Source organism: Amblyomma maculatum, chromosome 11, assembly GCF_055883805.1.
Source record: "Amblyomma maculatum isolate TAMU_Amacu chromosome 11, ASM5588380v1, whole genome shotgun sequence".
Taxonomy (NCBI): Eukaryota; Metazoa; Arthropoda; class Arachnida; order Ixodida; family Ixodidae; genus Amblyomma; species Amblyomma maculatum.
In genome coordinates, this window is record NC_139354.1 from 2,823,982 (window position 1) to 2,847,155 (window position 23,174).

General features: G+C 44.9%; 1 protein-coding gene across 3 annotated transcripts; it reads left to right on the plus strand.

The window, feature by feature from the left end:
• Nucleotides 1-1,046: 1,046 nt before the first annotated feature.
• On the plus strand, nucleotides 1,047-22,115 carry LOC146172661 (BPTI/Kunitz domain-containing protein-like). 3 transcript variants are annotated; one of them, XM_084583725.1, is made up of 5 exons: nucleotides 1,047-1,138; nucleotides 15,426-15,590; nucleotides 19,807-19,980; nucleotides 20,702-20,869; nucleotides 21,998-22,115. In XM_084583725.1, exons 1-5 carry the CDS (start codon nucleotides 1,108-1,110, stop codon nucleotides 22,024-22,026), a joined length of 567 nt encoding a protein of 188 aa, XP_084439851.1. In that variant the 5' UTR covers nucleotides 1,047-1,107; the 3' UTR covers nucleotides 22,027-22,115. The 3 variants fall into 3 exon arrangements, with proteins under 3 accessions (XP_084439851.1, XP_084439850.1, XP_084439852.1); XM_084583724.1 differs by having other exon boundaries at nucleotides 1,081-1,207; XM_084583726.1 differs by lacking the exon at nucleotides 15,426-15,590 and having other exon boundaries at nucleotides 1,119-1,207.
• Nucleotides 22,116-23,174: the final 1,059 nt, after the last annotated feature.

The following is a 23,174-nucleotide window of genomic DNA, read 5'->3' on the forward strand; positions in this document are numbered from 1 at the left end:
CTATTACCTCTGTTAGCGCGACGATTTTATCAACCGCGATGGTCCTGTGGCTTTAGACCTCTAAGCACTAGGCTGTGGAATCGAATTTCGATTGCGGCGTGCGCATTTTGCTGGTGGCGAAGCGGAAAAATAAAAACGTCTATGCGTTGTGAGATGAAAAGGAAAGTCGAAGAGCGTTTGGTGGTTGAAGTTAATCGTTAACACTATACTCTGGTACCCACTCATAAAATAAGCACCATACCTTACCTTACCATAGCATACTATACCATAGCATGCCATACCATACCATACCATTCCATACCATACCATACCACACCATACCATACCACACCATACCATACCATACCATACCAAACAATACCATGACATACCATAAATTACCATGCCACACCATAGCATACCATCTATACCATACAACATAACATTTGAAAGACATTGGACTCCTTGACAAACTCTAAATTCACCTCGCATGTTTCCCTCGGGCATTTTGCAAGCTGTGAACTCTATAAGCACATTTGTCGGATCTTGTTATTTCTTATTGTTAACTTTCAATAATTCGCCTAATCTCAAAGAGCTGGCCTGAAGATATACAAAGCCTATATATGCTATATAGGTTTCTTATAGAAACCGATATAGCAAATATAGGGTGCTTTTCTAAATCATTGAGGTATTCGTATTAATTTCAATAAAAACGAATTTTTTACGCTTTTGAAATGCCTTATCACACTCTGACCACTTTGATGCAGTCTCAGACCGCTATTTACTTGAATCCAAAAAGAATTTTCTGTGCCTTTTAATAAACGGGAATCATTTCTGTCAGTCTCGGCGAAAACACAACTCGTTTTTTGATTAGCCTTTAATGTATGGAACTAGAATTGCTGTCAAGAGGTTTGTTAACGTGAAAAGTAGTGCAAAAATATGAAGAGCGAAGGAAAATTCAGCGAACATTAAAGATGCTAATGTCATGCGTACAGTGCGGTCGTGAACCTTGAGAGATGCCGGAATGCAAGCCATTTGTCTTTCTTCAAAGGAGACAGGTTGACATGCCAGAAGGAACGTGTGATATATCTTTCAATTCAGTTTTTGTGCCAACCTCAATAAATTTCAATGTACGCTATGAAACTGAAGCAAAGCCCAGGTGAGTCGTGTACAATGCGTAGCTTCTTCTGGCAGCTCCTGTATTTCAATATAGTGACAGCACATATCGGTAAGCACCTACATCTGTTATTGATTGGCTTGCTGTTATTGATTATTCCCAGATTTTCACAAGAATGCATTGATACATTCTTATAGGATAGGGTAGGAATGGATTGATAGGAGACGAATACATGTAAACCGGATTTTTGTCATGGTTCCAGCGACTTTTGTGAAACGCCAAGCATCCTAAAGGACGACAATAATGAGTTTCAGTAGCATGATTACGACATGATTTGGAAAACCTAGGTGGTCATTCCGTATTAAAATCGAATTTAGGGCTCTGGGTTGGACTTCTCTTTGTCATCAAATGTTTCTAACGAACTATGTGGAGAAATGCATACATTAAACGAGAACAAGTCGCAGTTTCCACTGAAAATATACCTTAAGCTATGAATGGAACAAAGATATGGACTAAAGGCGTAGTCATCAACAGCATAGTCCGCCGGTTAAATTAGAAGATTTCTTCCTACGCATTCGAGAGGCTAGGCTACTAAGCCATAAACATGAAAATGGAGATTACGGAGTATTTTTTTTTTTTGTTCTGGCTCTGGGAGTCTCAGTCGAGTGGCACGACCTATTTCAAAACATATTTTTGTCAGGAACAAACTTATTTCGGCTCGACAAACTTCAGCATTCCCATATATTGAGAGTTAGTTTGGAACGGACAAAGGATTGAAAGGAGTGGGCGGCAGTGTCCCATTACCGAAAAGCAGTAGAAACCTTGAGGACCAAAGCTGCGCAGCGGGGAGCATGGAGCAGTGCTGCAAACCATATAAAATGCCATGAAATTCCGTCAATAGAAAATAGCATACGCGACTGTTTGTTTACAAAAGCTTTTTCACAATGCTAGGCATGGAAATTACATTCAGTTAACGCCTTCTGGTTTGGTGTGGTTAAACGGATTTCCTACCCTAGAGGAACCTAGGCTATGAGGATTCTTTAGGCTACGGCTCCTGAAATTTCAACCATCTGAAGCCCTTTTAACGTCATCTGACATCGTACAATACACGGGCGTCTAGCTATCCGCCTCTGTCTAAATGCGATCTGCGGGACCTGGATGTGATCTAGCGTCCTTGATTCCAGGAGTAGAGCGCCCTAAACTCTCTTAGTCTTAGTGTGTTAGTGGAACGATATATGCCCATCAAGTTAGCACATGTGGATGACTAAATTATCTTATCATTTTATCAAATCGTCTACATCTCACAGTTTGCTTTATCGCTGACCCTTACTAGGCGCGCGACATGAGGGTGTGCACCATACAAAGTAATCTGCGCACTGTGCGTATATTCATCGAATCATGATCCCGCTCGCATGATCACGTTGCATTAATTTAGGTAGGCCTCGCCAGGGCATTTGGCCATCTGGCCATTTAACCACTTCCTGCTTTTCTTTTAATGTTAGCTAATGTTGGAGTAGTAAAGAGGAGGGGAGGGGGTAACTTTGCTGCAAGAAGTACGAAGTGTCCGACTCGCTTCATTTGATATTGTCTTCTTTAAGTCCATGTGCGAATTCACACTTCCGTGGAGCAGGTAGAACGAAAGGAAGAATATGGTTTGCACGGTATAAAAAAGAAGAACTGAACAAGGGTAAATAGGGTACGCCTCAGGTCGCAGATGAGCCAACGTTTCGACAAGTGGACTTGTCTTCGTCTGGGCATGCCCAGACGAAGACAAGTCCACTTGTCTTTCTTCTTTTTTATTCCGTGGAGCAAGGCGGTCAAATACCCCCGCACCCAGAAGATTTTCTCCTTCGCCTAGAGCCGCTATGCTTCAGTAATATTCATCGCTTTCCACTTCTAGAAAATGGGGTAGACATGCTTACTCAAGCGGATGTATTCTTTTTTCTATCAGGGTCATTTGTGTACAGCATTAAATCCCAGGTTTTGCTGCTAAGTTAATCAGGCTGTTTTCATCGCGTGGTGTTCATTTTGAAAGCTTTTTCTCTTTCTTACTTTGCCTATTCTTGGATATAACAATTACGAAGTAAATAAGGAAGATAAAGTTCTTCGTCAGACACGCTGTGAACGAGGATATAGGCAAGAAGCCAAATCAAGCACTGTGCATATGGGAGCGTCGTCATGATGTGGATGCCAGCGTAGCCTTAGTAAGGCGACCCTAAATCGTCATTCCCCCGAAAACACCCTCTTAGCTGATGTGTTGACAGTTATAAAGTGACAAAGAAAGTGTTTCCGGATTTGCCGTTTTTCACCTTTTAAAAACGTGTTCCTACGATAGGACGCAAAACACCAATTAAACAATCAAATAACTGCACCACTGCCACTACCATGAAGCATTTGTTAAAGCAGGCACCGTATAAATTTACACTTAAGGTGCTGTGACTCAATATTATAATCAGAAGGAAGCATTATATGCTATGTTGAACACGTCTCTTATCAGACCAAGAGTATTTGGCAAAATTTCTCTCACCCGCCTTGATGAGAAGCACGGCGAGAATGCTCAGCTTCGCAGCACCTCAGAGCACATGGAACGATGAATAAAAGAAAAAACTTGAGCGCTAGGGAAAGATACCACAAAAACGAAAATGTGCTTTCATTCTCGTGATTCTTATATAACAGTTTCTGCAGACGTCTTATTAGAAGCTGCAATTTTTTATTATGAATTCTATTATTATGCTTCACTACTAATGTACCTTTTCTTTGTGATTACTCATCAAACAACGCTGAACGTCTCCCACATTACTTTGCATTCACTTGTCCGTAATGTCAACGTATAATTTAGAAAAGAAATCATGCCTTAAGTGCGAAAAAAATATTTTACTGAAGGGGAGCTTTTACGGCAGGTGACAAAGGGCGTGTTCTTTTCCTTGTGGGTAGAAGATGAGATCAAGAGCTTTTTTTTTAGAACACTTTAAGCTGTAGTAAACTAGAAATGACGTGCAATAGGAAATACTTATTTCTGATGTGTTGAAGCATAAATTAAATTTGTAACTTTTGAAACTTGGGCACTAAACGGGACCACTACGACGCGTTAAAAAATAAGCACGGGTTTAAGACTATAAGCATTATTATTAAGATGAAATGATTTTGTAACCAATGCAGCAGTTGCTTAGATGAATTGAAGCCAGCGTCATATATTAAATCAACAATAGCGCTTTAAGCTCTAAATAGTGGATAAAGCTTTATTATTGTTTTTCAAGGAACTTTATTGACAAAACCAAATAATATGTACAAACACTGTTTGGACCGATAGCTCAGTAGGCTAGTGGCCGGTCCAAATACAAATATTACTCTCAGGTTCAGCCATAGAGGATCAAGGATTGAAAGGAACAATAATGATATAAACGCAACATCACTGCTACAATTGCATCCATATGAAAGAATACAACAAAGTGTAAGTAAAATAAAATACCCCCATAATTATAAGTACCAAATAAAATCGATAAGCATAATAGTATTATCATGAAAAAAAGGAGAATTAGGAAGAACATGGTTACAAAGTACAATAAAGTGCGAGCGATTGAGATAATTGCTTTTGACATAATCGCAGTGCCGACATAGAAAGAGAAACCTGCGTGAACTGCTAGGTTATAGAACGGGACAGGTAGTGTGCGGCCAGCTTAGCCGGATAAAATGCTTTGCTGAAGTAGTATCATTTGCATAAGAGAAGGCAACAGGTTGGCAGCCGAGTGCATCCCGGAAAGCTTGATTTAACCGCACTGCTGCTCATATTATACAGGATTATTTCATCCATAGTTTTAACTATTTAAAAACAGAACACGCCACCTGGGTGCATCACACACTGTCACAGTGTCATCTCGCCACTTGCCGTTGTGAGCTAGGTCTCCTGAAGCTGAGAGATGTAGTTTAGCAAAAATAAGTCTACGCTGTTGACTTTCAGCAAGTTTAGAAAAAGTTCTGAATGGCGTTGCATTTAATTTGACTTTTAGTGATACTGTTTTCACTGAATTGTGTACGTCGATTTTGTTTTTTGTAGTGGTTTGTTGAAGCCGGTTCATGCCTTTATGTTGCCTTTTAAGAAACTTGGGTGTGTTTGGAGCAGCTTGATATCTTTATTCCATTTAGTGAGTCACTTCAAACATAAATTCGATCATGAAATTTAATGGTTTGTTAAATGAACATCATACATCCGCGATAACAAGATAGAAGCAGTGTCACTGCTTCCTGAACGAGAATAGCAGTAAGGCAAAACGTGGAATTTGAAGGATATGAAAGGAGTCATATCTGCACAAGCCGCTTATATTCCAAGTATGGCAGCAAAACGTAACCAATGTGGCCGTTGATTGCCGAGACAAACCTCTTCTCGGACCACATGCGCGGCCACGAAGAATAGAACATCGAGAAAAGGCAGCGGCCCGAACTGATATTGATGGTGTCCTCGAAGCGATGGCGTCCTCTGTAGCACTGACGGTGGGATTGGTATCGACTACCAACGTGTTTCTGTCCCAAGCTTTCATGCTCCTACTGTCAGAAAAAAAAAAAAAGGTTTCCAGATATTTTACTTCCCGTGGAACGAGCAAGTGACTGATTTAGGGCCACCATCGTGTAGATAGTTGGTTTTTCCTTTCTACTGAATATTCGCACGAAGAGCGTGCGTTCCAAAGACAAACTCACAAAAGACAAGCGTGTATATGCAAGCAATGTTTGTCACCGTTTGAAGGCATATTTAAAGCCGAAGAATTAGAAGGAAGAGCTACCTTCTAATGTCAAGTGCAATAATGTGCGTCCAGAGACAAAACTGATGAGCCAATACTTTCACGGACACTGCCAGCAGTAACCCTTTAATTCCTAGTCCTATACCTTTGCAAGAAAAAGCGCAGATAAAACATCAGTGGGAAAAAGGGAGGAGTCAACACGAGGTAGCTATATCATTTGGCCCGTATGCACGCAATCCTTGCTCTCGTACTTAACTCTCGTACTTATCGCCTCCCGTGGAACAAAAAAAGTGACAGAAGTAGGGCTCTCAGCCTCCAGCTATTCCGCTTGCGCCCTTTATACTAAGTGGCCGCATGTTGAGCTGGTTTTCAGACGACAGAAACTCATGTTCTCTGGTGTCGTGTTCATTGAGGCGTAGCCGTGAAAGCATTCCCTGCTGTCCACAAGGAGCATCGTTCCAATGACATCATACAAATTGAGAGGCCGATTCAGTCTAAGGAGTACGACTTCGTGAGCAGAACATAAACGATGTCGGTTTGGTGGCGGCCTCGCTTCAGCATTGTAGAGCCATTTGGGCCCACCGGTGACGTCACGTCACTCAAGGGTTATTCCGATTCGTAGGATACGTACGAATAATCGGTGAAGGAATACCTCGAAGACTGCCCGCCGACAAATACTCGTCCAAAGACACACTTTGTTGACGATTTAGTAAATGACATGCCTGCGACGAATATCACATACACCGACGTCCACTGTATTCCTGTTGGATTGTGATCCGAACAAGGGCTTGTCGTCGAGATTCCCGTGCGCGTTAGAGGAACTCATCGATGTTCTAATCTGCATCAGAAATATTGTGTCTGTATGAAGGTTTCCGGTATTGATGTTGTAATAGAATGATAGTTAAGGTAGAATTGCGTCCTCATTCTTGTTTCCTTCGTTAAAGTAAATGCAGGGTATATATGTTAGGGTTACTGACGCGTTCTGTCAGTACGTTGGTTTCAGGATTATAGGCCGTTGTTTTACAGCGACTGGTGCAGCTGAATCAGACCAGTATCTGAAAGTTTGACCGTGAACGTAGTTCCTCTGTCGGCTAGGATAACTTATAGACTGCCGTGCCTGGGACGTCTTGAGCGGAGAACCCGGCTGCTATGGGAATTGGTTTTGTGTAGAGGTTCTGACTTCTCGTTGTGGGTCAGGTAATCGATGATAATAATTTTAACTTTTAAATGGCCCGAGAAAGTTTATTGGTGATTGGTCATTTACGGCCTTGGCAATATACGCAGGTCCACACGCAGCGCTTCGTCGCTGCTTCTGTTTCGACAAGTATTATCCCCGCTGTATTCTAACCAATTCACGTGGTGTGTAGCCTAGGTTGCTGGTGGTGGACTTGTCATGGCATGCTTCAAAGACTTCTGTGGTGAGGGTCGTTGGAAGAGAATATAAAGTCGCTACAGAAAGGAATATTACTTGGGAACGATGTCGCTGCTGAGCAAATTGAGAGTTGTTTGACTTTCCAATACATCAGTAATAGGGCGCAGCTCCTGGTGCTCGTTTTGCTGGCGGCGAAGAGTTATGGCATCTGCAGCTAACAAAAAGAATGTGTGCCATTTTTCCGAGCGTAGGGCTCTACCAGAGGTTGCTCAATACAATTGGCTTCCTAATTCTTTCTTCCAGATTTGTAAAGAATCGTAAAACTTGCAGCCGATGGCTCCGACCCGCAAATCTGCCCGACTGGTTTGCCACCCGACATGTAGTGCGAAGAGAGGATAACCGATGGTCGCTGAGGGTAACAAACTGGACTCCAAGGGAAGGAAAGCGTAACAGGGGGCGGCAGAAAGTTAGGTGGGCGGATGAGATTAAGAAGTTCGCAGGGGTCAAGTGGATGCAGCTAGCACAGAACCGGGTTAAGTGGAGAAATATGGGAGAGGCCTTCGCCCTGCAGTGGGTATAATCAGGCTGATGATGGTGATGGTGATGGTTTTTCACGTTAGTCTGCAAGCAGAGGGAGTCGTGGTAACTGATGACGTAAAATAGGCGACCGTGGATGTAAAGGCGAAATTCTGTCATCACCTATTTCACGGCAAAGGCTGCTCTGTCTCTGCCTGAGTTGTTTGCTTCTTTTTCAGAAATAGCGAGTGCAACAGATCCGCTTTTTCTGCCATCTTGACCCTGCTCATTAAGGGCACTTAAATTCACATTACTCGCATCAAACGGCGCACGGCCGTCGGTATCAAAGTGCGGTTTTTGCAAGCGTCCTGGAGTTCATTAAAACTTTGTTGCTGATTTGTTGAACTTGAAAACTTTGTTGAACGACGGCGATATGCGTCTAAGAAAAGTTGATAGGCAGTTAAGGGAGGAGAAATGAGTAATACATGGGCGTCAATGGCCGCATATAGCCAAGGAAGCTCCTTAAAGTCTTCAAGTTCGTAGGTGGGGGAAACTGGCGAGTGTGGAGAGGTCCTCAGACGACTGATATCTGATAGCTTACTGGCTTAGAACGTGGCCTAAATATTTTAGCTTCTCGTAATCAAAGTAACACTCTCGAAATTTGGTGTTTGACTTACGCATTGTATGGCGTGAAACGCAGACAGAGAACAGCGACGTTCTCCTCGAAGTAGCTTGAAGTCAAGGTCGTGTTGTCGCTGTACGTCAGGACATTTGGCACGAACCTTCCGCACAAAGATATCATCTGGATTAATGAACGATATTTTATCGAGATCCCTTCGCTCTATTTCTATTGATCGGTACCCGCTTTTTAAGTCCTTTGATGGGCAGTACCGTGATTACGTACAATCAAGAGATCACCAATAAGAAGGACAGTGCACGTCTTCTGATGCACTAGGATTAGATATTATAGTGAATGCCTGGCCTGAGTGGTGTCTGCGGTCACCACTAGCTGCGGCGCTCGGAGAGAGGAGGACCGCTAGTGCGGAAGGAAAGGGTTCTAAACTTGAAAGAAATACAATCAAAATGGCGCTACCTACGCCGTTCCTGGTTTTCCATTCTGCGATGACGTAACAGATCATCTTTTGTTGGCACTGCACGAGAGCACTATGCTGTCCCTGCTTTTTATTGTAGTGAAACAATGTTCTGTCGGTATGAAGTGTGTACAGATAATTAGCAAAACAGTGCGAAATCAACATGACGCAGAGTGCAACACATTTATGCCAAAAAGCACTACACAAGAGAAAATACTGTGCACGTTGCTCAGAGCGACTGCACTCCCGTTCGAACTCAGTCTGGGAGTACTATTATCTTAAATATCATACTACTGAAGTTGTCTCTTACACAAACAAGAAGTTAAAATGTGGGCCTGTCATCCGCATTTTCCATATCCTTGCAATTCAAATAAATATATTATGTTTAGGGCTAGGGCAAGTATTTTGTGGTCTTGACACTGACTGCTCGCTGTGCCAGAACGCGCGCACAGATTATCTCGCCCTCTAGTGCGTGCGGTGAACACAGTGGCGCTTGGGCGCTGCGTAGCTGTGTCAATTTGCTTGCGGAGCGGCTAAGTGGCGTGGTCAGCTTTCAGTGCCGTGTTAAGCTGTGTTTCTTGTTGTTCTGCCCTGCCAAAGTGCATGACAAGGTGTGTACGTTAACTTCTGAGTACGCGCTTTGTGGCGGGCACCGTGCACGAACGAAGTTTGCTAAAACTGCCATTTTATGTTGCGGTTTGAAGCCGCAGTGACGTTGTGCAAGCTCACATGTTGGCGCGGGCCGACGCCGCGGAAGGTCGTTTTATGTTAGCTCTTGCTGTTGCGGCTGTTGCTGCGCGCGTCTTTCTCTTCCTCTTCTTTTTTCATTCTTCTCTACTTTCCCCCTTCTGTCCGCACGAGGCAGCGGAGGTGGCTCAGCTACAGAACCAGTAGCAGGTCCGTGAATTTTATTTTCCTTCTTCCTACAGCCACAACAACAACCCGTAGCGCCAGGAGCGACCCCCTCCCCCTGTGCCATGCCACTGCACTCCCCAAGTGGTCGAAATTACTCCGTTGACCTACACTACGGAATCTCTTTCTTTGTCTCCACTTCCGCTGCCACCTTCCTGCTTTTCCTTACGGCGTGTTGAGGTGTCCACAGAACAAGTGTGAGAGATATGCGCTTTTCCTTTCCTGTGAAGCAGAGAGAGAGAGAGAGAGAGAGAGAGAAAACCTTTATTAAGCCGGATAGTTATATAGGGCCGAGTTACATTGCCCTACTAGATGGCCAGCAGGTCAAGCCTGTTAGCGACCTCGTAGGCGCGCTTGAGGATCCGGTCTTTTATGCACGGGTCCGAGCTGCGCAGCAGGGTCTCCCAGTCATCGGGATGAAGGATTTCTCCTAATTTTGGAAATGGGGGGGGGGGGGGGGGGGTCCTTTTTGCGCTCCCAGGGTATATGGTTGAGGGTAGCTCTCTCATCGCACAATGTGCAGTCAGGAGAAAATTGGCTGGGGAAAATATGCGAGAGAATTCCCGGGTTTGGAAAGGAGTTTGGAGTCTCCTCCAGGTAATTTCATGCTCTTTGCTAAGACGCTTGTGCGGGGGCGGAAACTTCTTTCGTTCAAGGCGGAAGTGGTGGGTTAAATCGTGAAATAATATAAGGTTATTCTTGGCTGTCCCCTGAGCGGAGGTGATCACCGCCCGGCCGACTAAACCTCGAGCTGTCTGGTGAGCCGCCTCGCTTCCAGGGTTGCTCGAATGTGCCGGTACCCAAATCAATTCAATGTCTCTATCTGTGAAGGGATTCTTAACAAGAATATTTAGAGTAGATTTTGCAATTCTACCTCGCGCGAAATTGGGTATGGCAGTCTTTGAGTCGCTGATGATAATATCGGCCTCTGAATTTGTAATTGCTAAAGCGATGGCTGCCTCCTCAGCCATTGCGGATGTGCGTACTCGGAGGGAGGCCGAGAAGGCTGTGGTGTGTGTTCCCGTAACCCCTGCCACTGGTTGGTTGGTTCACAGGAAGGGAAAGGCGCAGTATCTGTCACACTTGCTCTGTGGACACCTGAACCGCGCCGTAAGGGAAGGGAAGAAGGTGGGAGTGAAACTGTAAAGAGAGAAAGGGGAGCCGTAGTGGAGGGCTACGGAGTAATTTCGACCACCTGGGGATCTTTAACGTGCGCTGACATCGCACAGCACACGGACGCCACTTCGTTTCGCCTCCATCGACTCCCTGCCACTGGTTGGTTGGTTGGTTCATAGGAAGGGAAAGACGCAGTATCTGTCACACTTGCTATGTGGACACCTGAACCGCGCCGTAAGGGAAGGGATGAAGGTGGGAGTGAAAGTGGATAGAGAGAAAGGGGAGCCGTAGGGGAGGGCTACGGAGTAATTTCGACCACCTGGGGATCTTTAACGTGCGCTGACATCGCACAGCACACGGACGCCACTTCGTTTCGCCTCCATCGAAACGCAGCCGCCGCGGTCGGGTTCGAACCCGGGAACTCCGGCACAGTAGTCGGGCGTCTTACCACTGCACCACCCCGGCGGGGCACCCTGCCACTGCAAATGCTCTTTTTGGAACTGCATACCCAGCCGCATCAACGTAGATAACACCCGGTTGGTGCTTTTAAGTCTTATGAAGAGCCAGGGCCCTGGCCATCCTCCTACCCTCGTGGTGTATAGGATGCATGTTTTTGGGAAAAGACAATGGTGAGCCGCTTTCTGATTGGTGTGGGTATATCTCGCGGTTCATCTATTTCTGGTTCTGAATTTCCGTCCAGTGCGCCAATTATATTAATATTAATAATTGGCTCACAGGAAGGGAAAGCGCCCTTTCACAAAATCTGCGCACACCTGAAAGTTTTTTGGGTTACCATCGAGTCCCCACGCTGGTGACCGGATTATCACGTAGTGGGGCTAGTAAAGCTTTAAATTACATATCCACTGTAGTTTCAATCCTTTTGAGCCCTTGTCGCACTTAACAAAGCCCGCGTACACGCCGTGGCAAAGAATGGTGGTGGTGGTAAAAATAAACGTTTAGGAGGTTGTAGTGGCGGTTGGAGTCCTCAGTCCGGCACCCCTTTGGCGCAGGTTGCTGTCCGTGCTCTTTTTACGAGTTGGTTTTGGCTTCTTATATCCGAGCTGTTCAGAGCTGCTTCGCACTCCTTCTGTGTTGGCTGGCTATTATTAGTGATAGTCTGGTTTGGTTTTGGTTTTTGGTTTGTGAGGTTTAACGTCCCAAAGCAACTCAGGCTATGAGAGACGCCGTAGTTCAGGACTCTGGAAATTTCGACCATCTGGGGTTCTTTAACGTGCACTGACATCGCACAGCACACGGGCGCCTTGCTTTTCACCTCCTTCGAAAAGCGGCCGCGATTCGTTCCCGCGTCCTTGGGAACAGTAGACGAGCGCCTTAACCACTGCGCCACCCAGGCTTTTTTTTTTCAGCATGGTATTTATTACATGCTTTTAAATTCAGCGTGGAGTTATACACATTATTTACAGAGTAATCAGCCTGTAGGCGAAAAACTATCACTATTGCCCCGCCTGGGTGGCGCAGTTGGAACGTATTGTGTTGTATGTTCCAGCTGCGCCACCCAGGCGGGGCAGTAGTTATAGTCTGATTTCGTTGGTATGCCCACACCATATGGTACACGTCCGCCTTTCCCCGCAGAATTTGCACTGTGAGTCAAATTACCCTGGATCTACTGCACGTAGTCTTCGTGGGTCGTTAAAAGTGTTAGTCTGTGCTTGCGGAGGTGTACCTCCTCCCATTTGTCTAGTGTCTTTGCCGGTGGGGGGCAGACCTGGCGAAATAATCTTACGTGATAAGTTAGCAATGGGGTAGGAGATTCCACTTGATCCGTATTGGGTGCCCGGGGGAGAAATGCTCGGGCTGATGCTTCTGCGCTCTCATTCCCTGGGATGCCCTGGGGACCTGGTACCCATACTAAGTGTTTATGCGGGGTTTGGTAGTCACGGGTGTAACTATCTTGCAGGATTTTAGTTGCTATTGATGCAATCCTGCCCCTGAGGTAATTGCGATATGCTGTCTATGAATCTGTAAGACTGTATTCTGAGGTAGAGTGTGTTGCAGCTAGGGCAATCGCCACTTCTTCCGCAGCCAGTGTGTCTTGGCTGGGCGGTATTAGTTCGTCCACTGTTTGAATTTGGTGCACTACCGAAACGGCCGCCATTCCCCGTTCAGGACCTGCAGCATCGAAATAGAACACGCCCTCGCACTCGCTGTAGTGCCTTTTTATAGCTTCCGCTCGTGCTTGTCGTCTTGGCTGGTGAAAATCGAGGTGCATTTCCTCGGCAATGAAGTTCCCTTGAATTGTCTTGATCCTGCTACACCTATATTACGGCCGCTGCATCTCAGCGACTGGTTAGACCCCATGGCGTGCGTCATCTATCCACGCTTGACAGAAGCACTTGGAGCGGGGAACATGATTTGGTCGCATCGCCGTCACATTGTCAGGGCCTAAATGTACTCTTACACCATGGTCTGCCTATTGGCAGTGAAGTGAACTGACATACTGAATTCGATGTTAAGTCCGTTTCAATATTCCTTGCATAGTATTCAAGAACACTATCTTTGTAATTCATGAGACAGCCGCTTGTGGAGCGTTGCAAAAGCACCAGTTTACAACGGACAAAAATGGCCTTGTTTTCAAGGCATGCTTAAAGCACAACGTCTGTGTGTGAAGCTTATAAAAGAGCGTATACGATACTGAGACATAGGCATTTCTCGAGCGCATTGAAATGCGTAATCCCTAAGCTAAGGTAAATGCGCATAGGGACACATGGGTATCCGTAGGATGCAAACTGAGTATACAAAAGCTTCTTCCACACTGAAAACAACAAACAAACAAACACTGAGAAGGCTGCCCGTTCTGCCCACAGCGGTGGCGTTCCAGTTAACATCCCCATATCGAGGGTTGATGCCGCATGTACCCTACGTCTTTTAGCCCTGGAGATCAAAATTTCAGCCTGGAACAAGAGCATGTTGCTGGGCGAGTTGGTTATTCATTGTCAGAGAAAGAACGCTATAGTAGACGACGGACCAGGGAGAGGAGGACACACACACACGCGCTCACTAATAACTTGATTTTGGAAAACAGCCGATCCGCGCCTTATATACACACACAAAGACTAAAATCAGATGCATCTGCTCCAAGCATCCAAACATCCAAGGAACGGCATCTGCTCAATTACAGATGCCGTTCCTTAGATGCTTGAACTCTGATAACTGTGCTCATGCACACTTTTAGTCTTTGTGTCTGTATATAAGGCGCGGTTCGGCTGTTTTCCAAAATCAAGTTGTTAGTGAGCGCATGTGTGTGTGTCCACTTCCTGTTCCGTCGTCTGCTATAGCGTTCTTTCTCTGGAACAAGAGGGAGTTCAGCAACCGCCACCTCAGGGAACTGGATCCTGAGCTGCGTCTCCGTCTTCCCCATCGGATTGCTCGTCAAGAAGGAACGTTGCTGTTCCGTTTATGGCTCGATGTTGCGTTCACAAACAAGCATGCTTTCAGAATTGGAACGGCCGACAGCCCTGCCTGTGAAAATTGTGGCTGTGAAGAGACAATCGAGCATCTCTTATGTGAATGTCCTGCATTTGTGAGTGAAAGACATAAGCTGCGTTGTACCCTGGACCGCCTCGATCCTCGCCTTTAACGGCGGATAAGATCCTTGGTCCGTGGCCATGGCAGTCGACCGCCTTTAAGGCATACAGGGCACTGTTTAGTTTTCTAACAGCCACCGGCTTGTGTGACAAGCTCTGACGGTGGTCCACGTCCCTTTTCTCTTCCCCTAATGAATCCCCTTTTCCCTTTTCCCAATGTAGGGTAGCCAACCGGAGGCCTTTCTGGTTAACACCCCTGCCTTCCATCCTCATCCCTATCTATCTACTGGGAAGAAAAGAAATCTGAAACGAATTTCTGAATGCAACTTAGCGATTTCATGATAAACATGGATGACCAAAATTATTAGAATGCGCAATGATTTCCATAAAAATGAGCTAAATTTATTTAAAAATTGCATGTACTGTTGGGTATGAAATGAGGCTTAAAACATAAAACCCATCGGACATGCAGGTGGACTAAATGTCGTCAGAGTTTACAGGCAGGCAGAGGTCACGCCTAAGAGAATCAGAAGAGATAGCCTCACAAAAATGGCTGGCCTTCTGATAGTATGCAGGAAAAAAGCCTTGTGTAGTGTAATATTTGGAGTAATTGATGCATTTTGATGTGAACAAACAAATTTAGGGTAGTCATTCCGCCAAGAATCGAGAAACACGGACGAAAGCCTGAACGTGTCTTTACGACATGCTCATACATTTGCGGTCGGGGCAGTATCGATACACGTGGTCATGTTATGCGTATAGTTTGGAGCACACGAATGGTTCTCACTGAGAAAATTGAGAGAAGCTCGCCTCCTGACGGCTTGTGCTTGGGCAACAGGCAACGCATGGCGCAGGGGGTAACTCAACGCTGGCGAATGTGACAGTGGCTAGCAAAGTTTGCCCCACACAATGAATACGACAGCCATCGCTATTTTGGTGTTTGGGGCAGCATACTTCCGTAACTCCTCATGGGCAGTGTCTAGAATGAGTTTGCGCACACGGGTCACTTAATTGGCGCTCATCTTATGGGCGTATTTCTTTCAGCGTACGCAGCGAATAACGACGAGTGCGATTCGGACTGGAAAGTCAGTGACAAAGCCACTGAAGGCTATTACTACAACAAGACTTTACATCGGTGCCTCCATACGAACGCTTCGCACGGTAATGTTTTCTCCACTGAAGAAATATGCAACTGGAAATGTCGATCACGTTCGTATTCTATTTTCCTCTAATAATTCAATCATATTAGGTCATATTCTTGCTAGTACATACTAACCGCTTTTATGACACCCTCTATGGTTGAGGGCGCAGTCACTAGTTCTTAAACATATGTTATCCTATTAGCGAAGAAAATTACTTTATTTAGGCATGCTTCTTTAACTAGATATTCAAAGTATTTCTGTAAAAGAGCATGCACTCAGCAGTTAACGCATCTATTACCTTTAAAAGTAACGTCTGGTACCCAAACCAATGACCCACGAGATCAAATTGAAAAGGCGCCCTGCACGCCAATACGCACTGCAGATCGCGCGCGACTAACCATTTCCTTTATTTAAAACATATAGTAATGCAGAAATAACAGGCTTTCTTCTTGCACAGTTTCTCAGCAATCTTGTGTATTCGTACATTCCTTTTTGGTAGGCGCTTGCAACCAAAACCGGCAGACAACTTCCTTATCCTTAATTAGCCCCCTTAGACCAGTCGAACTCGCATTTCCATGTGTTAGCTGGAATCACAGTTGTTGAAGACGAGAAAGCCTTTTAATGCATATTATCTACTGCTTCCGTAGTGAAGCCTCCATTTCAGGGCCGCCGCGATCCCGCAGGCCCGCCAGAGCAGCTGTCGCTGGTTTTGCCGGTTCGTGCTACTCTCAGTACTTTCAGGAAGAACTGTGAGCTGTCATACCTCGTTGCTCACAGCTATCTTCTTGGCTAGGTTCTTTGTTTGATATGAAATTGATATTTTCAAAAATCCAAGTGCATCTGAGTGGATCAATGTATCGGAAAAAGGGGCCATTTTTAACTCTTTATATTTCGGTATATTCATTGCAAGCTAACTCACTTTTGATAATTCGGCCAGTTCCTAGTTTTTTGTGAATAAAGAAAGCAAAGACAAAATGTCGGTGTGCCCCGACTAGGTGGTGCATGGTTACGGCGCTTGACTACTGTTCCCAAGGATGCGGGATCGAATCCCGGCCACTGCGGCCTCTTTTCGGTAGAGGCGGAAAGCAATACGCCCGTGTGCTGTGCGATGTTAGTACAGTTAAAGAACCCCAGGGGGTCGACATTTTTCGAGTCCTCCACTACAGCATCTCCATTGCTTGAGTCGCTTTGAGATGTTAAACCCAAAGAAAAAAAAAAAAGTCAGTGTAGAGCAGTAATTTGAGCGTTCGGTTAGCGAACAGATGGACGGCGGTTCTAGCGCTGGTGTGGACATGATTCACTTGTTTTCTTATTTTCTATTGATGATTGTTATGTACTAATCGCGTGTTCACGCATCCTGTCTACAAATGAGCTAATAAATGCTTTTGCATAAAAACATTGCGGGCACACTTAATATCCGGCTTTAAGAGTTTGACGTGACGGCGTTAGAGGCTCCCTTCTACAGTGTCTGTAGCGTGTCCCTGTTTTTGCATGAGTGTTTTGCTTCTCGCCTAAAGATTTATCCGTAACATGATATTTTGTTATCTTGCTCATAAGGATTAGCATATAGTCGTAAGCGACCTCAAAACTTGAGCGGCCACTCCGCGTAGATATCAAGACCCTCTTTAACTATGCCGTTGGAACGGTCCATGATGTCGTTAATGCCAAAAACGAGGACCAAGGTAGGAAAAAGACGCATACGAGCCCATTTTCGAAATCTTTCTCCCATATTGGTCCTCGTTTTAGGCGCTAATTCATCGTGAACGAGATTCGATTCACTCATATGTTTCCACCTTACTGCAGTTAGGACGGGCCCGCGCGGCCATAAAGTAGCGTGGATAAGTCCTGATTCAACAGTCCCTGAAAAAAGTTGAAGAATCTCCACACCGGAGACGAAACCTTAGTAGGCAGATTCTGCCATTTCGAGCATGTCATGTGGTCTCGTGACGTAACCTATCCTGTCGACCAGTCAGTAGAGACCTTTAGTTTAGCGCTACCACTTACCACTACCGCCTACCGCTACCGCGCGAGCGTCAGTACGCATGCGCATATCACCCCGATGTCGACAGATGGCGCCACATTCCTCTCAAATTTCGGTGGGCGCCGCACGCTGGGACCAATCAGCGCGTGCTGTACTGACGGTGCGCGGTAGCGGTAGACGGCCGCGGTAAGCGGCAGCGCTAAACTAAAAGTCTCTAGTGCCCGCTCATGACACCGGCCAGAGCCCTGCCACAGATTTTTCGGTTACGTCATTGACAACGATGCAGCCGGCGACAACGAATTTTCTGTACAACACGGCCTTCAGCGTTATTGCGTCAATACGTGTCAGCTGCGCTTCCAAGGGTTCGCGCTAATCATCAGAGGCGGTGGAGATGAGCGCCCGTTATTTGCGTTCTCAATGTCATTCGCTAGCTTGGTTCGACAGCTGGCAAAGCCATCCAACTCACTGGCTATCAATCCTTCGGGGATACCTAAGCGCCGCCTTTAAGGGTATAACCCGATACCGTTTAAGGATCCCGTTTGCCGGCTCCTTCTGCCCCCACGGTCCCAGATATTCTTGCGTCATATACTTATGTGAAGTGAGGAGTCCTATATTAGACTCACCTACTAACTTCCCGCAGATACATTGGCACTGTTCCTTCTTTTGCGATAACTGCGCAATAAACCACATTACATAAGAAAGTATGGGCGCTTTGCATAGCATGCGAATGATCCGCTTCTTACTCCCTGTGAAGGTGGAATTACCGTTGTCAGATATGACGGGGACTCTCACATGAGGAGGGCTTGTCAAATGTCAGCATAAACCTATCGACCTTCCGCCAACCCTGCTGCCGACCGGCGCCCCCGCCGATGCTGATCACGTGGTTTGTTCGCGATGGCGTTGCTTTGCTGCGAAACCGGACCGGAAGCGTGTCAAGCGCAAAGACGCCCACACTGCGCGGTGGTGTCGGGGAAGATGGGGGCCACAGCCTATTGCTAGCGATGCAGCCTTTCGCTAGTCCCTTCGCAGTGTGCTGTGCGAAATGTCACAGGCCAAGACCTCGACTATCTTATGGCAAGTTCTACCGTTTAACATTCATTTACAACCACCGATCTCCTCTTTAAATTGCGAAACAAATTGAAGCAAAATGATATAGTCGCCATATATAGCCATATATTGTACGTCCATTGAACAGGAGATTGACGTAGGAAGGCGTGGAATGAGAAGGGAAAGTAACCGATGATCGTTAATGGTAACGAGCTAGATTTTGTGCGAAGGCAAGCGTAGCAGAAGCTGTGGAAAGCTCCACGGGCGGATGAGATTACGAAAGGTACGGGAATAAGGGGAATACAGGTGCACGCAGGCTTATTTGTAGAGATACGCAGGAAGTCTTTGTTTCGAAGTGAGTGTAAGAGACTGAACATTACGATGATAATGAATAAATTAACAATATTGAAGATAAAACTATTTGCTGCAGCACGTTTTCCTCTGATGACTTTCAAGCGATTCCCACTGCAGCCGATGGAAACTTTCACGAAGCTTCTGAAATGGGAAATCGGACGGCGCTTGTTCACTTATTTGTAAATGCTAAACAAAAGAAAGAAAATTATCAGTTTTTCGGAGGAAGGCTGAGGAAGGCTTTGATTAGATTAGAGTCCGCTTCATGCTAAGTTAAAATGTGTTGCAGAATTAAGAAAGAAAGGCGACAATATTTTATTTTGATATACGCTGCAGACGTAATAAATATATCCCGCTGTGCATGTACACGGGTTGAACATACTGGCCGCGCATCTTCCCGCATATGCCAAGAACTTATATCATCGCAAACAGACTGTTCAATTCTTTCACTAAAAGCAAGATCTGCTGGTTTCATTAAAAGCGCTGACAAATTTTGTTTAATTGGTTAGAATAATAAGCAGGAAAGCATAATTCAGTCTTTTTTCTCGGTTTTTGATTGTTATTCGTAAGGAGCTCCCTTCGACTTAATTTTTTCTGATAAAATGGCTGCCCTAATATCTATCTGTGTATAAGAATAAAGGTAATAATATAGTTGAAACGATATAAGTTGTTCACAATATAAAAAGCACCCATTATTCCTGAGGTCAAACGTGTGCATTCCAACAACAGGCAGACCAGCCAGACTACACTGAGGTGTGCGAAAGGATTACGAATTTTTGCCGCAATCAGGTGGTAGCTCGTGCATAACCACGCATATTTAAATAACTGAAAATTTTCTCCGCATGAGTGTAGTCGAGTGCATGAGTATGATTAAGCGCTCTCTTCGTCTATTCTGTTCCTGCAGGTACGGACTGCTTGAAACCGGTGGACCGATCTGCGGGAAACGCGTGCGGGAAACCTGATCTGATGTACTATTTTGACAAGGACACTTGTCAGTGTGTACTGTTTGTACACAAGCCCTGTAAAGATAATGGGAACAGTTTTCCAACTCTACGAGAATGTGTCGTCACCTGCCTAGGTATGTGGAGGGAAATTTCCTAAGTGTATTATTTTATACATTTAGCGGGTACACTTTAGTGTATGGTTCTGCGTACGTTTTTTAGGGCTGGTCAAACATTCGAACGAAGCAATATCAGTTAGACGCCTTACTGCGTGAACGTAATTTTTTCAACCTTGAAATGTTATTCACTAAATGGGGTATTCATCGAGATTTGGTACACCTTGACATATTGTAGAGAAATTCTGAGCCCTCGATTCCCGCAGGCTACATGCTGTGATATCATTTGAACTATATAGATTGAAATTGAGATAAATTTGGGGAAGTGCCGAATTTAACTTTCACCAGATTACGGGCAGCGTTGTTTCGAAAATGACGTACTGAATAGAACACGTCTCCTGGACCTCACTAATCTCTAAGCTGACGTTCTCTATGGATCAAAAGTCGCACTCCACAGTGGCCTGTTCCGTATAAATAGCTACACCTTAAAGGAAGAATTTGTGGCAGATGGTCTAAAATACGGAAGTCTGTTTCAACACAGATTGCACTCGAAAGGATGAAAAATGCGTTACAGTGAACATAAAGTTATTTTTTTTTTCATTTTACTTTAAATTGAGGACCTTCAATGCTCAGAGCACATAGAGCGATTGATGGACAGCTTCAAAGAAGTTGTTTCATTTGAAAAATACCTTTAAAGCCCTCTGAAACATTTACACTGAAAACCACGTTCTCTTTTCTGCAGGATGGCACTGTATCAATCCTCCTCGGGATGACGAAGACCTCTGCAGTGGAAATTATACGGCTTATCACTATGACCAGCATACAGGAACCTGCGTTCAGCGTCGCTTTCCATGCAACAGGGAAGGTTCCAGGTTTAAGACCATTGGAGAATGTCAGCGGTCATGTCTTCGTAAGCTCATTATAATTTATGATCTACAAAACTACAAAAGCAGGAGGAAGACTCCGAAACACACTTGCTTTTTCGCATAGAGATGATTCGGGAGCAATACGTTTGCACGAATAACCGGCCACCTTGCATACGTAATGTCTGGTGACGTCGACGGTACTAGAATCATGGAAGAACGCTAACGTTATTTTAATTCACGAGAAAGGGGACGATAAGTGTTACACGCGTCTGGAACATTCGTGTATTGGATACACATGAAGCGATACACGAGTATATTTTTACAAGAAAGGAAGCTGTGCTGTCGGCGCATATGCCGGGGCTCGGAGCTATGGCGGTGGGCTCTCGCTTTGTTGAAATCAAAACTTGCAAACACCCCTCCGAAAACCGAAACTAAAAAATACTACACTTAAGATTTGAAAATTACAGACCAATCATCTTACTACTCATTAGTACAAGGTATCTACTAAGGTAGTGATAATAGGGTCAGGAAGACCACACACTTCAATCAACAAAAGAGTCAAGCAGGTTTTCCGAAGCGTACTCTACTATCGATCACATCCATGCCATCAACCAGGTAATAGGAAAAGGCTGGCAATGTAACGAATCCTTGTACTGTACATACCATCTATTGATTACGAAAACGCATTTTTCTCAATTGAAAGCTCGACAGTCATGGAGGCATTGCGAAATCAGGGTGTATACATGAGCAGCGTTTGAAAGTACTGAAAGATATCTGTAGTATCTGCGCAGCAACCTAAGTTGTGCATAAACAAAGTAATTCGTTTCCATAAAGAGATGTGTTAGGCAACGAGATACGATTTCCCCAGTACTATTCGCAGCTTGGCTAAACTAAGTATTGAGAGACTTGTAAAGGGAGCTATTAGGGATAAATGCTGACGGAGAATACCTTAGAATACTGCCGTGCAGAATTTTAGAAGTCTGTCAAATCTACAGAAGTGAACAACCTATGCACCGCAGGTTGTACAACCTTGGTATCACAAAAGGATGTTTCGTAAGTACATGACGTATAAAATCAGAGCTGTGCAAAATTTTCGACTACGTATATCCGTAAAGAAAAAGTTGTGAAACGTTCATGTATTTCTAAATGTTCAATTATGTTGTCTTTTTCAGTGAAACGGCCTCAAGCACCTAATGCATAGGAATGCATCCTGACGCCACAATGGTTCGTTTCTATCATGAAAAGCACTTGAAACGCAGTGTTAGCAATATAAATGAACAATGAACAAGACAGCTACGTTTGTGCACTTATTCTTGCTCAGTTGTGATATTGCTTTTAAATATAAATAAGCAGGTTGAAGAAACGTCACTGATATCGTACTTATAACCTGCGTCAGCTTTGGCTCAGAGGTGCTGATGAATATTTCACTAACAATAAGGAAACTGTCTACTTTGTTAAGTTTTGCTCGTTGTTGAGATATGTCTAGGCTACATGAAGTATCGAGAAAGACGGCGGACCAACGTTAAGCAGGACTACCATACACATTGCCTCCACAGGACTCTTTTTTTTGTGTGTCTGGTTAATAACCATTAAATCGAATTTGCCCTAGGTTTTCCTACTTCGCTGTGGTAGTGTGATAAAGTCACTCAGCTGCTTTTCACACATTTGAAGGCTGCAACTGAAATTTACGCATTTCCTGCACTAATCTGCCTCATACGGTCATGTAAGCGGCAGCGAAGCAGCGGTGGACCCTATAGCGTCATGGCACTCACTGCATGCCTAACCGAGAGTAAACGTCTGGTTATAGTTACGCTTCAAAACGATAGGTTCCTCTGATACCAATTTTCAACTTCTCACACACTCGCTGGTTTCAAGCTTACCGACAGGTTGCAATTTTATCTGCGCAGCAAACGAATGGTCGAGCTAGATAGGGCTAACACATGGGGGCCAAACTGCTTGATCATCGCCGCCAAACGCTCTTCTTGGCTCTCAGCGTTTCACACAGTAGGTAACCCATCACCCATTTGTTATGCTTAATCTTGCACTGAAAACGATGAGCTGAAGCTTTTCACTCGTGCTATGTTCCACTTTACCTGAGCGGAACGTAAATCCGTTTAGCTAAACGTCTCTACTATCCTCATTGTGAAAGCCTGTGAGAAACTTAGTGAGGCTTCGAAATCGATATCAATAACTTGCTCTTTGAGTAATCTTTATAAAAGAGGGTTTGCCGTGGTGGTTTATCGGTTAGCTAGATGGACTATTCAGTGCAAGGACGCTCGACGAATCTTGACCGCCGTGGACGCTTCCGATGTAGGCGAAAGGTGAATAGCCGTGTACTATGCGATGACA